Source organism: Neltuma alba, unplaced genomic scaffold, assembly GCF_004799145.2.
Source record: "Neltuma alba isolate B1F8T4 unplaced genomic scaffold, ASM479914v2 tig00011011_pilon, whole genome shotgun sequence".
Lineage (NCBI taxonomy): Eukaryota > Viridiplantae > Streptophyta > Magnoliopsida > Fabales > Fabaceae > Neltuma > Neltuma alba.
The window spans coordinates 36,615-51,040 of NW_021635764.1; the positions used below are offsets into that span (position 1 = coordinate 36,615).

Here is a 14,426-nt window from a genome sequence, read left to right on the forward strand (position 1 = left end):
TTTTTTTTTTTGGTGATAGTTATTGATGTTTTCTTTTGACCATTGATATTTGATATTAAACTTCTAAAATCTGATCCCAACCTAAATTTTCAAAATCCTAAGAAGAAAACAATGGTAACCGTGGCCCCCACCCTATCATCTTGCCACAGTGCTGACGCGGGAAGATAGGGTGTTGTCCAGCAGCTATTATATTTATGTCACTCGTCCTCCTACGGTCATTCCCTACCCACCTGACCTCTGTGATGCGGCACCTTCTCTTCCAATAAATCGAAGGATCCAATATAAAAAGTAAATGGGAATTTTTGACATTTGAGACAAAGTGAGAGAAAAACAGATTTTTGAGAATTGAAGCGGAGCATGAGAGAGAAGGAGAAAAAGTAGGGGGAAGGTGCGGGAAGAGGTAATAGGAACAAGATCAAACAAACCCACTGGGGAGAAATCCACATTTACTTACCATTGAATTGAGGTTGAAATGAAGAAGAATAGTGTTCCATCAATAGCTTCTTTAGCAAATTCCCTTTCGGTCTTGCCATATCAAACTCCGAGACTCAGAGATCATTTCCTTCTCGGCAAGAAGCTAGGCCAAGGCCAATTTGGCACCACATATCTCTGCACCCAGAAATCGACAGGGAAGCTTTTTGCCTGCAAATCGATCCCTAAGCGAAAACTATTGTGCAAAGAAGATTATGAGGATGTATGGAGGGAGATTCAGATCATGCATCATTTGTCGGAGCATCCTAATGTGGTTCAAATACAAGGAACGTATGAAGATTCTGTGTTCGTACACATAGTTATGGAGCTTTGCGCTGGGGGTGAGCTTTTCGATAGGATCATTCAGAAGGGGAATTATAATGAGAAAGAGGCGGTCAAGTTGATAACGACCATTGTTGGCGTCGTGGAAGCTTGTCACTCTCTTGGGGTCATGCATAGGGATCTGAAGCCCGAGAATTTCTTGTTTGAAAATCACGAAGAAGATGCCAAGATGAAGGCTACGGATTTTGGGTTGTCTGCGTTCTACAAGCCAGGTTGATTTTGGGCATCGTCCCAATTTTGTCGTCTCCTATTAGAAAATGCTCTCTGATCTCTTACTTTTGTTTATTTCTCGTGATTGTTCTTGTGATTCTAATCATTAAGAGAATCGATGGTTCCTTTTGTTCCTGTTGTTCAATATTGGCTGATCAATTTGCATTCTATTATGTGTTACCATTGTTTCTGTGGCAGATACCCTTTTTGATGGTTGTTTCTCGTGTTAAGAACACTGTATTTTGTCTTCTTGTATACGCAGCTTCTTTCTTGGATTGTCTCTATCCGTGCTGTGGTCCCACTGTTATTGTTAAGTTTTTTTATACTATTTTGAAATTGTTTTTTGAAGCTACGCTAGCCGATGGATTTGAATCCTAGCACTATATGGTGGATTTCCCTGGACCAAGTGGATTATGGTTTGTTATATGTGTCAGAGTGTCATAAAACAGGAGTCTCATTTTAATTCCGTTGTTTGATTCATTTGTATTGATGTTAGTTGTGCATAGCCATGTATTTAGGTGTTCTCTCATGCATATGCCTTAATTATCACTTTTTGTTTGGACTAAGGGATTCAGTTTTTCAAAAAAAAAAAAAAAGACATTTTGCCCCTGATGCTTTGGTTATCATTTTGATTAACGACAATTCATCAATACGTAATCATTTTTCCTCTTGTCAGGTTTAGTTAATCATGACCTGCCATCACCTTTTCTTTGTTTTCTCGTCTCCCTCCAGGAGAATCCTTTTCTGATGTGGTTGGAAGTCCCTATTATGTTGCGCCTGAGGTGCTGTGCAAACATTATGGACCAGAAGCGGATGTGTGGAGTGCTGGTGTTATCTTGTACATCTTGCTGAGTGGGGTCCCGCCTTTTTGGGCAGGTGAGGATTTTAATGTGTATCTGTGATTTCTTGGGCTTGCAGATGTGAAATTTTTCTTGTCCATACAGAATCGCCTCTACGGTTTTGTGATCTTTATCCCTCAGCTACATTGACTTTTTCCTATCACTTGCAGAAACTGAGGCCGGAATTTTCAGACAGATTTTACATGGAAAGCTAGATCTTGAGTCTGAACCATGGCCAAACATCTCAGAAAGTGCTAAAGATTTGGTAAAAAATATGCTTGAGAGGGATCCCAAGAAAAGAATCTCTGCTCATGAAGTTTTATGTGAGTTCCTTGACTTGGTGTAGCATTCCAGGGAATTATTGCACCACAGCTCTGTATAAATCTAATGACTATGGAATTTATGTATTCAGGTCATCCTTGGATCGTTGATGATTCAGTTGTCCCTGACAAGCCTCTGGATTCTGCTGTTTTGTCACGGCTGAAGCAGTTCTCAGAAATGAATAAACTTAAGAAGATGGCACGGCGCGTATGTTATAATGCTATTCACTCTTCACTGTTATTTTAGTTTTGATGTATGAGTAATGATATAATATATTATCTGTAAGCTTTATAATGCTCAGCCAATCAAATAAGATTAGATCTTCATTAGTTCATGGCATTGTTTGAAACACTTTGGTACTTTGCTTTTTCCTATTTTTAAGTGTACTATTTTTTTAACAGAATTTTTATGTATACTATGAGTTATTGAGAATAGTATCCATTTATGTGGTTTGAACAAAGTAAAGTAATTTGGTTCCTTATGAAAGACCATAACTGTCTGTGTCTCATAGTATAGATTATAGAATGCCCAGAGACCTGTCGTGCTGATGTCTAAAATAAACACCTAGGATTGCAATCTTAAAATGTTCTGTTAACTGATAGATGGGGATTGTCTAAGTCCATGTCAAATGTTATCTATCTAATTATGCTGAGAATTGCCGATGTCTGTTTTGGTGACTCTAATTGCCTCGTATTTTAGAAGTGAATGCGTAAGGTATCTTTAGCTGTAGTAGAATTTTCTACGTGGTTTAAAAAATAGACTTGAGGTTTTCTGGAACTGATCTCTGATCATGCTGGATTTGACATTGTCAAGGGCAACTCTCATCTGTCCATATTTTTATATTAGGAATCTATCCAAATCAGGTGCTAATATTTCACATAAATATTTCAGGTCATAGCAGAAAGATGTTCAGAAGAGGAAATTGGTGGTTTAAGGGAGTTGTTCAAAATGATTGACACAGACAACAGTGGAACAATAACATTTGAGGAACTCAAAGAAGGCCTCAAGAGAGTTGGTTCTAATCTGATGGAATCTGAAATTAAATCCCTTATGGAAGCGGTAGGTAGATAATTTTAAAAAGTATTTAAAAAGGAAAGGATTTTTTTTTTTCGTTTTTCATTTTTCTTAAATGCTAATACAAATAACTTGTTCTAGTTTTCAATAACTTTCTAATTTTCGTTGCCTTTCTTTTAGTTGATTTCAGTGACCCTTGATCGCCTCTCATGAATTTTGGCAGGCTGATATAGACAACAATGGAACGATAGATTATGGTGAATTTCTTGCGGCCACGCTGCACTTGAATAAGATGGAAAGAGAGGAGAATCTGGTTGCAGCCTTTTCCTATTTTGACAAAGATGGCAGTGGTTACATCACCATTGATGAGCTTCAACAGGCATGTAAAGATTTTGGCCTAGGTGATGTACATCTAGATGAAACAATCAAGGAGATTGATCTAGACAATGTAAGTTTTCTAAGTAAATCTGTTTGTGCCTCATCTCTATAAATCTAAGGTCAATTTGTTCTGGTTTCTATTCAATTAGTTATTCTTCTTTGTTTAGTTTTACTTACTACCTTGTTGTTACATGACTATTTAATTTTCACAATAAACTTTGCTACCTCGCTTGAACTTATTAGCGTTATTACCTGTAAGATGGGACAAACTGGGCAGACCTTTGTTGCTTCTATTATAAGTCTTTGATTTCTATTAGAGATCTTGGATACTTTTGGCCTCTTACACTTGAAGCAGCTTTTGCTTTGTCAAGATGTTGCCATTATTGCATCGTGTAATTGGGTTATCTCAATCAGATTATCAGATGATATTTATGGTCAATAATCACTGAAATTATCTCATTAAGGGTTCATAGGTGAACTGCAATATTCTGACTTGTGAATCAGGTTCTATATAACTAAATGTGAAACACCCAAGAGCAGTGGTGTTCATGGGATGAGATGGACCCGTCCCGGCAAACAGGGGCGGGACGTGGCTGTCACCTGTCTGGTTCTGTCGGGACAGGATGCCGCATCCCCTTTTATTCAAACCACTGCAATTTTGGGCCAGACAAGTATAATAAGCAGACAATTTGGGCTTTCTTGTTCTTGGAGTTTGAATCCCTCTAATATAACATTAAAAAGTATGATAAACAGAAGGTTTTTGTTATATTTACTGGTATTTAATTCAGACAAGTAATTGTTGAGTGGCTATAAGATCGTGCTTTGAAAGACTGCCTGTGAATTGGCAGTTTTGCTGGGTTTTACATTTTCAACCCAGCTAGAATCACTTATTCTTTCTTTGACTTCTTTTGGGGAGTTTGTGTTAAAGTTTATAATCAAGTTATTCTTAGAGACTCTATGATCTGATGATCAAAACAAGATTTGTGCTTGATCTGCATTTTTATTGCAGAGGACATTTGTCTGAGTTGATTGTTAAAAACTAGAATAAAAGCCATTCATAGAACTTTGCAGCATAAATTTAAGAATGCTAAAATCCATTTATGTCTTGCTCTTCTGCAGGATGGGAGAATTGATTTTGGAGAGTTCTCGGCGATGATGAAGCAAAGCGATGGCGGCGGTATCGGTCGGAGCAGAACCATGAAAGGCAATTTAAACTTCAATATGGCAGATGCCTTTGGGGTACAAGACCCATCCTGATAATCTGACATAGACCTCTCTTTTTTTGTACAGTTAGAAAGCAATGACTATAGATGACTAGTCTTTAACAGCTTCAAGATTTTGAGATATTTCTTTTGCTTTGGAATGTTTTATTTCTTTTTAAGCTCAATTAATGGATTTCTTAAATTTGGTAGCTAAACTTCTCATGGCTGATCACTGACCGGTGCAATTATCAAATCATAATCATTTTATGTAACTATTAAATTGAATCTTCTTCATTCGTGCCTTTAGAAAATGTGACAAACAAAAAAACTACCATTTGAGTCTTATTTATAATTTCCCCCCCTTTTTGAGATGATTATAAAATGCAATTCAATCTTAGGAATATAAATAAAAGAAAATGTATTGTTGTTGGTTATTTTTTGAGTTATTGAGATTAATTAATGTTTTGGTAAACGTTTTTTCAGTTTATTTCATTTGCTTTATCAAAAGTAAGTCATTTGTTGGTCTCATACTGAGTCCTCTTTCCACATTAATCATGCATGCTACTCCCTCCGTTCCTTATTATAAGAGACACTTGATGCTTATGCCATGTTCTTATATATAAGAGACACTTACAAGTTGTCTCTACTTTTTTGTGTTGATTTACTATTTTACCCATATTTATTATCTCCAACTCACACTCTCTCTCCCTCCCACTTCTCTTTCTTGTAATAATTTAATTGTTCTCTCTGCTCTCTCTCCTTATTAATGAGGGTATTTTTGAAAAAAAATTATACTTTTCATACATTGATTGTTCTTAACTAACTTTAACTGTTTTTTTGATCAACGTACTTCGGTTATTTGTCTCTTATAATAAGGAACGGAGGGAGTATTTCTGATTAAGCGTTTGGGCAATTTTCTCTTCTTTTTTTTTGGTTTCAATTGTTGTCTAAAGGGTGTTTGGCAACTTCCAAACTATAATTTCAGACGTACTTTTTCACAAAACGAGATAAATTTCTCCATATATTTACTTCGTAAACCGTAAAAACATTTCTGAAATCATGGTTTGATTTCTATTCAAACACTCCCTAAACCATGTAATGAATTTTTTTTTTTATTATGCTTGAATTGAATTTTAAATTCCATACATTTATGGAGTTAGATTAAATGACAAAAGTAAGTTGGAATTTAGGTACAGGTACAAAATCTAAATATCTATAATGTGGTAGAAAATTTTCGTGTATTGATCATCCATCATTCAACACATAAAAGAGGCAATATATTTTTTCAAACATCAACGAGATAAACAATCCCTCCAATTTCTAATATAGAAGCTAGTCTAGAAGATTGTTTAATATCAAATATAAAACCTCAATCTAATTTATCTTATATATTTATCATTTTTCTAAATAAATAAATATATAATATAAAAAGATGAAAATATATTTTCAACATAATTTACGCTTGCATAAGGAGAGGGGCAAATCAGTCTTTTGAGAGAAAACGGATAGGATAGGGCCTCTCGGGCATCTTAAGAAGATGGCGTTCAAGAGAACGAGACACGAAGCTCTCCTCTCAGTGCTTCGAGCCTGAGAGAGTCCCTTGGCTCAAACATGGCTGCCTCTTCTCTTTCCTTGTGCGCTTCATTCGCCTCCAATCTCACCCTCTCTCACAAGCAACAAGCGTCTTCATTCCTCTCTACTTCTTCTTCCTCTTCCACACTCTCCCACTTCTCTCGCCTTCCCTCTCCCAAGCTCTCTTCCCATTCCATTTTCTCCCCACGCCTTCCCTTCCCATCCCTCCCCAAATCATCGGAATCTGAGACCGCACTGGCTGAAACTGAATCTCCGGTGGCTCAGGTTGAACCTCAGGCATCGGAGGTTGGAGCCGTCGAAGCTGTCGAAGCCTCCCCTCAAGAGCAGGCTCCGAAGCGGGAAGAAGTTTTTGCTGTTGTAATGGTGAGTTAGGATTACCAGAATGGTTAGTTTATTCAATGTGGTTTGGAATTGTTGACGAATGATGGCGAACTCTGTAATTTTGTTAACTTTGTTTGTGTTGATTTTCGCCCATATGATTTTTCTTTTGATTAAACTATCAATCTGGCCCCTAGATTGTCAGGCCCATTTGATTTTAGTCCCTGGAAATAAAGTGTATTTAGTCCTTGTGCAAAGTGGTAAGAATGGCAGAAGGAAGGTGCATCGAGTTTATTATTTTTGGCATGAAAACATGAATGTGTCAAGCACAACGAAATGTTAATTTAGTCTTTTCTTCTTTTTCTTTGTCCATTTTTCATCCTTTATATTTGTGCGAAATTATGAATTGTGGCTTTTCCAATTGTTTTGACCGTTTTTTAATGGTATTTTGGATACGGCTTTCAACTGGCATAACTGATAATTGATACCTTGTCTTCTTTAGCTTTCAACTAATAATCTTTTTGCTTTGTTCAGATTGGTTCACGCCAATATATCGTTTTTCCTGGGCGTTTCATATATACTCAGAGGCTCAAAGGTGCTAATGTTAATGATAAGGTACAGTGTTGTTTGCTTCTCCTTAATTGCTGCCAAATGACTCCTAGTAATCCATCATTCACTTTTATTCCTTCAGCTGTAGCTCTGCGTTGTTCCTTCATTGAAACCAATCCCTTCTGTTCCCTGTTTTGCTTTCGATCATTGCCTATTTGCAACTCGTGATTTCACTTAGGATTTGACATTTATGAAATTATTAAAGTTGATGCTATCGTTGTTATTGTAATGAGGGTGGCCTGGTGGAATTATTAACAGAATAGCAGTGAGTTAACATAGACTAACATGTATACGTACCTAAATTACTATATGTTATTCTTGCTATTATATGTTTAACCATCGTGGATGCTTCCTAAGAATGTGGAACTTTTCTAAACGCCTTTTGTTGTCATATGAACTGGGTAATATGGTTTATGAAAGTTTTAGTCCCCCAATGCAAGTAACAGTGCTCCCTAAAATTTGTTCAGAAATTGATTATTATAAAGGTCTCCTAAAGACTATATACTTAACGTTTCTTAGTATCTAATTTAGACCTCATGTCCAGGCTAGTAGTTTAAGACACGTCAGTTTTTCTAACTTACCAGAAGCCCAAAAAAAAAAAAAAATCGTGTGGCAATTAGACCATAAATCTTACAAACGCACTCATGTATGAATTGTCGGCCTGCTGCCTCTGTTAGAGCAACGGTACTACTATATGGATGTATGCCTTCGATCTTCAAACTTTATTTTCTGTACTGTTAATTGGAATTAAGCTCTTGAGCAGATCACCCTAAATAAGGTGTTACTGGTTGGCACAAGGACAACTACCTATATTGGTAAACCAGTGGTGACAAATGCTGTTGTTCACGCCACTGTTGAAGAGCAGGTACATCTCTTTCACTCCTACTCCTGCAAATGGAAAAAATATTTCTCTACCTTTACTCATATAATCCGAAATGCAGGGTTTAGATTCGAAAGTGATTGTCTTCAAGTATAAAAGAAAGAAGAAATACAGGAGAAACATTGGTCACCGACAGGTATTACAGTCTTTTCTTTAAGTAAGAATTATTATTGAAAAAACTTCTGCAATTAAATTGGGCCGCTACAAGTGGCTTCATCTACCATTCTAATCTATGGTATTGATTTTTGTCCTCTTGCTTTATTATTATAAAGTTATTGTTGATCAACTCAACCAAGGATGAAATTACACACCTCATTGTGCTTGCTGCGGTAGAGCTTCTGTCCATATATTGTTTGCTAATTCTGATTTCTATTGATTATACAAGAAATAGAAAAGGACAATCTCTCTCTCTCTCTCTCTCTCTCTCTCTCGCACGCACTGGCGTTGCATTGCATATTAGAGCTTTTCTACTATGTATTTTCTCTTTAGGGTAGAATCTGGTGATATGGACTGGCTGAGCTTTCCGAAGTGCTTTTTAAGGAAATCCTCACCTTCTTGTTTTTTGAACATTACTTCTTTCCTCGTCTTCTTTAATTTCGGGTTGGAGCTATCTTTTTAAAGAGAGGTTCGTGCTGATGATAATTAGTTCCCGCCCCCATGTGGGAAAATTCCCACTGTGTCCCAATTCACTACCTCATATGAACCCTTTAGCTAATCTGGGTGTAATTTAATTTCAGTCCACATTCGGGAATAATTTTGAATATTGTTTGTTCTCATAAACCAAATGCTTAATTCTTTTTATGATGTTTGACTTGGTTTCCAACTCATTGTTACAGCCAAATACACGGATAAGGATAAATAGCATCTCAGGCTATGAGGACTACCCAGCAGTTACCCTGGATTCTCTGAACTCTTAGGATAGATTCAAATCTCTATTCTGCCAATGTCTGTATCTTTCTCAATGTTACATTTAAATTTTCTTTAATCAATGATGAGGTTGCAGAAAGTTTTATCTCGCCTGTTCTTACATTTTCATGTCCATGTTTTGATTTTCATGAACCATTGTCAGTCTATGCACAACGATCAAATGTAGTTTGTGATGCATATAGCTGTCATTTTGCTGTCAGGGTAAGAATAATGGGGTGCATTTATTTATTGTTTAATTAATAATAAATTGATTTCCTTTTTGCTTCAATCTAATGATGCCAGCTATTTGTTATTTCTCAATTTTCCATTAATTCATTTGTTTAAGTTATTTTTTTTCCAGACAATATTAAGTTAGTGTTGATTCGAGTGACTGGACTTAAAAATTCTTTCTTTCTTTCTTTCTTTCTTTCTTTCTTTCTTTCTTTTTAAATCAGAAAGGGAAGTGGGATTAAACCCACAACTTCCTACATGCATGGGCGGTAGAAGGCTATTGAATTAAAAGAATTTTTCTAATATGTACATTTCCTATTCAATTGAGTCAAATCAGAATAATAATGAAGATTTTGCTCCCAAAAAAAAAAAAAAAGAATAAGAATGAGATGTTTATGTGTCTAATCCAAATGGATACTCTTTTTAAACATAAATATAGAAGTTTGATGGAGAATTTTAATAAAGAACAACTAAAGGGGCTTAATTACAAATTAGATCCAAATTTTTTTGAAATTTCACTATAGATTATAGAGTCAATGAGCTGCTTTGATACTATGTTTTCATGGTCAATTATCACAATACTCTCCACTAATTAAAAAAATTTCCATTTCTACACATCACTAATGCTGGACTTGTTATAATCTTAGTAGAACTTGTCTTTTTTTTTTCCCCCCATCGAACTTGTCATTCCAATGGCCTTTACTTGTAAATTTGTTACAAAGACTCAAATAAATCTTGTTGTCAAGTTTTTTTTTTTGGTAGATCGAAAAGTAAAATTTAATAAAATGACAAGTTTATTTTTCTTTTTGCCAAGTATACTTCAAATTATAAATACTAACTTTCTATATATTGAATAGAGTTGATACAATTTTTAATCTCTTAATTTTACTTTCATTTTGATTTTAATCTTTTAAATTTCAAATCATAAGTTTTGGTTCTTTTAACTTTTTTCATTTAAAATATTTGTTCGTATAATTTAATAAAAATTTAGACTATTTTATAGTTTAAAATTTAAAAGATCAAAACCAAAATGAGAGAAAATTTAATCGACTAAAAATTATATTAAGCCTATTGAGTATTGTTGATAAGTTTCTTTTGATGAATTAACAAATAAATGTTAGTGAAATGAAAAATTCATTTCTATTTAGACAAGTACCCTTCATATTATAAAGAAACTTTCTATAGAACACATTCCTTTTAGGGAGAATTCTTAAAAAAATATCATTGAACTTCAAAATTGCAAATGAGTCTTGTTTACTACACTTTAATAACAATTGATAATATCTGAAAAATAAATAACAACACATTTTTGCAATTATTTCTAATTTGAAATTCTGAAATTTTAAAAGTGTTTTTTGGGATTTTTCCTTCTTTTTACAGTTTACGATTTCTATTTTCTCACACATTTATTTTGTATAATATAAAATTACTTTATGTCTTTGATTTTTTTTAACCAGATACTTTATGTCTTTGATAAGTGAAGGGTAATTTGATAATCGAATATGAAAGTATAACATCAAATCAATCCTTTTGATTTTGCGGCGAAATTTCAAAATATTTTGAGATCTATCCCTTTCATCAAATTGATCCTTTTGATCTTGCATCAGAATGTTTTGAGATTAATTTGAAATTATACCCTTTAGCAATCCTCTATTGAAAATTTCTTTAACTAGTTTACAACGATTAAAAAAGTTATTCAATTTAATTATTTTTAAAAGTATGTATTGATTATTTTAAAATATCTCAATTCATATATTATATCCTTCTGGGTATTTTTTGGGCCTATCGATCTCTGCTAGACTTCAATATTAGTCATTTTTAACCAAGAATTGGCCAACACATTTACCAATAAGAACCACTTTCATAACAATCTAAATATTATATATAATCATGCTTTCACCATAACTAAGCAGCATGTTCAGAATTAGATCATAAATTTGCCTTTAGCAGGAGCAGGCAACCATTAGCCACTACTTCGTTCATATTTGTATATTTGAATTTAAAAGTCAAAATTGTACTACCGGTCCTAATTATAAGATCTTATTTATAATCTACAAATGAGATCTTATAGTTAATATCAGAAATAGTATTGTAAAAGCATTATTATTCGAAGTTGTTGAGCAACTGGGGAAGTTAATGAGAACCAACAGAGAAACGTTTCCCTCCGTTTTTTTTTTTAATGATATACTCCCCCTACCTTCAAATATAAACCAAACAAAAAAAAATTACTTCATGCTTATTAAAAAAATTAAAATGATTCTTTTTTAATTGTATAGTAAATTAGTTTTTTTCATTTGATCAAGGAATTTTCCTTTTGAGGCTTAGAGCATAAATAATTTTGGTCTCTCACAAGCGCGTTTTCTGAAATTTGAATTTGCATTATCCTCTTTATAAGAATAAAACTGCTTACCACCTTAACTAATAGTTTATTGGTAATAAATTAATTTTTTTTAAAAAAAAACCCTTGTATGATGTTTACTCGTTTGATAATATTCATTTATTATACTAGTGAAATGATAGGCAAAGTATAAAACAATTAAGCAATCATATATGAGAATAGAAGGGATGACCAATCTGAATTTGAATTTACAGGTTTTTTTTTTTATAATTCTTTACGTGGTAAGCCTGTTTTGGAAACTCAGAGGGTCACTTTGCACAAAACTTAAAAATAAAAAATAAAAGATTTGCCATCAAACTGTTAGTTGAAATGATAAACAGTCTCACCTGGTAAATAGAAGAACACAAATTCAAATATCTAAAAACGTACTTGTTGGAAGAACTTTAACTTTAATATTTTTGACCTAATAGAAATCAATTTTAAGTTTAAAATAATTTAAGGATACTTTAAGTTATAAATAAAATAAATAAAAATTAGATAAAATTGAAGGGGTTCGGCCGAAATAACGAGAGTTAGTGGGGTTGTTTTGTAATTCCGTTGTACTGACGGGGATCAACTCAGGCCCAGAAAAAAATGGCCTCGATAAATAGAGGCTTCGCAAGATGAGTCAACAGTGCGAAAAGCCGTCCTCAAATCTCAAATCCCAAAATCTCTTTGGTGCGTCCCTGTTCGAGACCAGCCATCCTCTTCCTCCCTCCCTCCTTCACTCCATCTAAATTCGTCTCTTTTCGCCTGCGGTAGAAGATGTCGGGCAAGGGAGCGAAGGGTTTGATCACAGGCAAGACCCCCGCCGCCAACAAAGACAAGGACAAGAAGAAGCCTATTTCCCGCTCTTCTCGTGCTGGTCTTCAGGTCTTCCTCTAGATCTCTGTCTTTTTATTACTTCTTTCGGGATCTTCACATCCTTGGGTTAATCTGCTTCACTCATTGTTCCTGTGTACGATTTTCGTTCGTATAGATGGTTTTGTTCTGAAATTTAGTGTCTTTGCTTCTTTGTTCACGTAACTCTGTATGAGCGCGGCATTTGTATTAAACTTGTTCAGAAAGTTCATGGGTTTTGATTGTTTAATTGCTTTATTATTTGTAACCATAGCCATTTGTATTTGAATTATTGGTTAGTCGCCAATGGAAGGCACGGCTGTTGAAATGTGTTCGCAGTCGCGCTGTTACTTTTACTGTTTTACATCCCTGAACTGGGCGGCAGTTTGACTATTGGACTCAAATTGAATCGTTATTTTCCTTAAAACATATGCAGCTGGCTACAATATTGAATAGGAAGCATTTATCTTCCAATTAAACCTGGAAACATTATGCTGCTGATTTTTTATGTTGGAATGGAGAATGGTTGGGTAGGCAGGCAATTAAGTTGGTAAACCAATCAATGTATTGTGATCTCTAATACGCAGACAAATCAGTTTGAAAGAATTAGTAGACCCCCTGTTTGGGTATTTCTGGGGTTTGGGGAGAAGGGAGGGGTGAGGTTGGGGTTATCTTGAATAGCATTGCAGCACCATTGATTTTGAAATTAATCCTTTCTTGCTCGCCGACAGGGGGTATTAATAAATAAGACTGAGCATTATTTTTATGTGAGATATTAAGACTGAGTGTGTTATTAATAAATAAGGACCAAGGCAAAGCCACCTTGAGTCATAAAAAAAAAAAAAAGAAGGTTCTTATGTTTTATTTACTGTTTGGAAGTGTTTGTCTGATATGATTGTCCCACACGTGTTGGTCTATGGCAAGACTTTTCTTGCCCCATAAGTGTCTTTGGTTAGTAGGTATATTTGCAATATTGCGGTAGTTGGCTTCATTTTGTTTGCGGAAGGGGTTAATGGGGAGAGAGATTCTAATGTAATATAACGTTTCTTTGGGACTCTTCTAAACTGTTGGATCTGGACTATAGAAAAGAAAATAATGGGGGGAATGCTACTAAAATGGAACATATAGTGCTGGTGGTTTTGTTGATTGTAATAAGTGACATAGAAGCTGCTTGTTCTTGTCTTATGTACGTTTCTTCTATCTGCAAAATTCGCAGTTTCCAGTTGGACGTATTCACAGGCTGTTGAAGTCAAGGACAACAGCTCATGGTAGAGTAGGAGCCACAGCTGCTGTGTACTCTGCTGCTATCTTGGAGTATTTAACAGCTGAAGTTTTGGAGCTGGCTGGGAATGCTAGCAAGGATCTTAAGGTTAAGCGTATTACTCCCAGACATCTACAACTTGCTATCCGGGGTGATGAAGAACTTGATACATTGATAAAAGGAACAATTGCTGGAGGAGGTGTTATCCCTCATATTCATAAATCTCTTATCAACAAGTCTTCCAAGGAGTAGATTGCTAAAGAGCTACTTGATTAAATATTCTCTCTCTCTCTCTCTCTCTCTCTCTCTCTGCGCTAACTGTGCCTTTGTTGATGTACTTCTTAAAATAGCAGCGCAAAGTAGCCTACAGTTGTCATTTATGATGGATAAACTTGAGTCTGCTGTGGATATTGAGTATTTTATCTTGGGATAGCTGTTTGGTACATTGGATAACTTAAAAGAGTAGTAGAATTTCTTTTCCAATCATACCAATGGAATAATGCCTCTTGCCTGATTGATAAAGTTCTTCTTGGTGGGATATGTTTGAGGCAATGCCGTTTTTCATTGGGTTCCACTTGAAACTTTTCTCCTTTTTCTATATGCCACTGCTAATTGTCACTCGCCGTTCCCCTTG

At 35.0% G+C, this 14,426-nt stretch overlaps 3 protein-coding genes across 3 annotated transcripts; all 3 read left to right on the top strand.

Annotated features, from left to right (window-relative positions):
- The first annotated feature begins 259 nt into the window (after window positions 1-259).
- LOC114760676 (calcium-dependent protein kinase 11) lies at window positions 260-4,990 on the top strand. The gene is made up of 7 exons (XM_028949961.1): window positions 260-1,025; window positions 1,756-1,899; window positions 2,033-2,185; window positions 2,275-2,390; window positions 3,075-3,242; window positions 3,421-3,645; window positions 4,695-4,990. Exons 1-7 carry the CDS (start codon window positions 473-475, stop codon window positions 4,830-4,832), a joined length of 1,497 nt encoding a protein of 498 aa, XP_028805794.1. The 5' UTR covers window positions 260-472; the 3' UTR covers window positions 4,833-4,990.
- Window positions 4,991-6,301: 1,311 nt separating this feature from the next.
- Window positions 6,302-9,340, top strand: LOC114760678 (50S ribosomal protein L21, chloroplastic). Its single transcript, XM_028949963.1, has 5 exons — window positions 6,302-6,733; window positions 7,223-7,303; window positions 8,061-8,162; window positions 8,239-8,313; window positions 9,014-9,340. The coding sequence occupies exons 1-5, from the start codon at window positions 6,389-6,391 to the stop codon at window positions 9,092-9,094; spliced, it is 684 nt and encodes a 227-aa protein (XP_028805796.1). The 5' UTR covers window positions 6,302-6,388; the 3' UTR covers window positions 9,095-9,340.
- Window positions 9,341-12,322: 2,982 nt separating this feature from the next.
- LOC114760679 (probable histone H2A variant 3) lies at window positions 12,323-14,356 on the top strand. Its single transcript, XM_028949964.1, has 2 exons — window positions 12,323-12,564; window positions 13,748-14,356. Exons 1-2 carry the CDS (start codon window positions 12,457-12,459, stop codon window positions 14,042-14,044), a joined length of 405 nt encoding a protein of 134 aa, XP_028805797.1. The 5' UTR covers window positions 12,323-12,456; the 3' UTR covers window positions 14,045-14,356.
- Window positions 14,357-14,426: the final 70 nt, after the last annotated feature.

Bases quoted from the DNA above. Each gene is read 5' to 3' on its own strand.
- LOC114760676 (XM_028949961.1), top strand. From the start codon at position 473: ATGAAGAAGAATAGTGTTCCATCAATAGCTTCTTTAGCAAATTCCCTT. The intron at 1,026-1,755 runs GTTGATTTTGGG...GTCTCCCTCCAG, and splicing joins GTCTGCGTTCTACAAGCCAG to GAGAATCCTTTTCTGATGTG. The intron at 3,243-3,420 runs GTAGGTAGATAA...GAATTTTGGCAG, and splicing joins TTAAATCCCTTATGGAAGCG to GCTGATATAGACAACAATGG.
- LOC114760678 (XM_028949963.1), top strand. From the start codon at position 6,389: ATGGCTGCCTCTTCTCTTTCCTTGTGCGCTTCATTCGCCTCCAATCTC. The intron at 7,304-8,060 runs GTACAGTGTTGT...GCTCTTGAGCAG, and splicing joins GTGCTAATGTTAATGATAAG to ATCACCCTAAATAAGGTGTT. The intron at 8,163-8,238 runs GTACATCTCTTT...TCCGAAATGCAG, and splicing joins ACGCCACTGTTGAAGAGCAG to GGTTTAGATTCGAAAGTGAT.
- LOC114760679 (XM_028949964.1), top strand. From the start codon at position 12,457: ATGTCGGGCAAGGGAGCGAAGGGTTTGATCACAGGCAAGACCCCCGCC. The intron at 12,565-13,747 runs GTCTTCCTCTAG...CAAAATTCGCAG, and splicing joins CTTCTCGTGCTGGTCTTCAG to TTTCCAGTTGGACGTATTCA.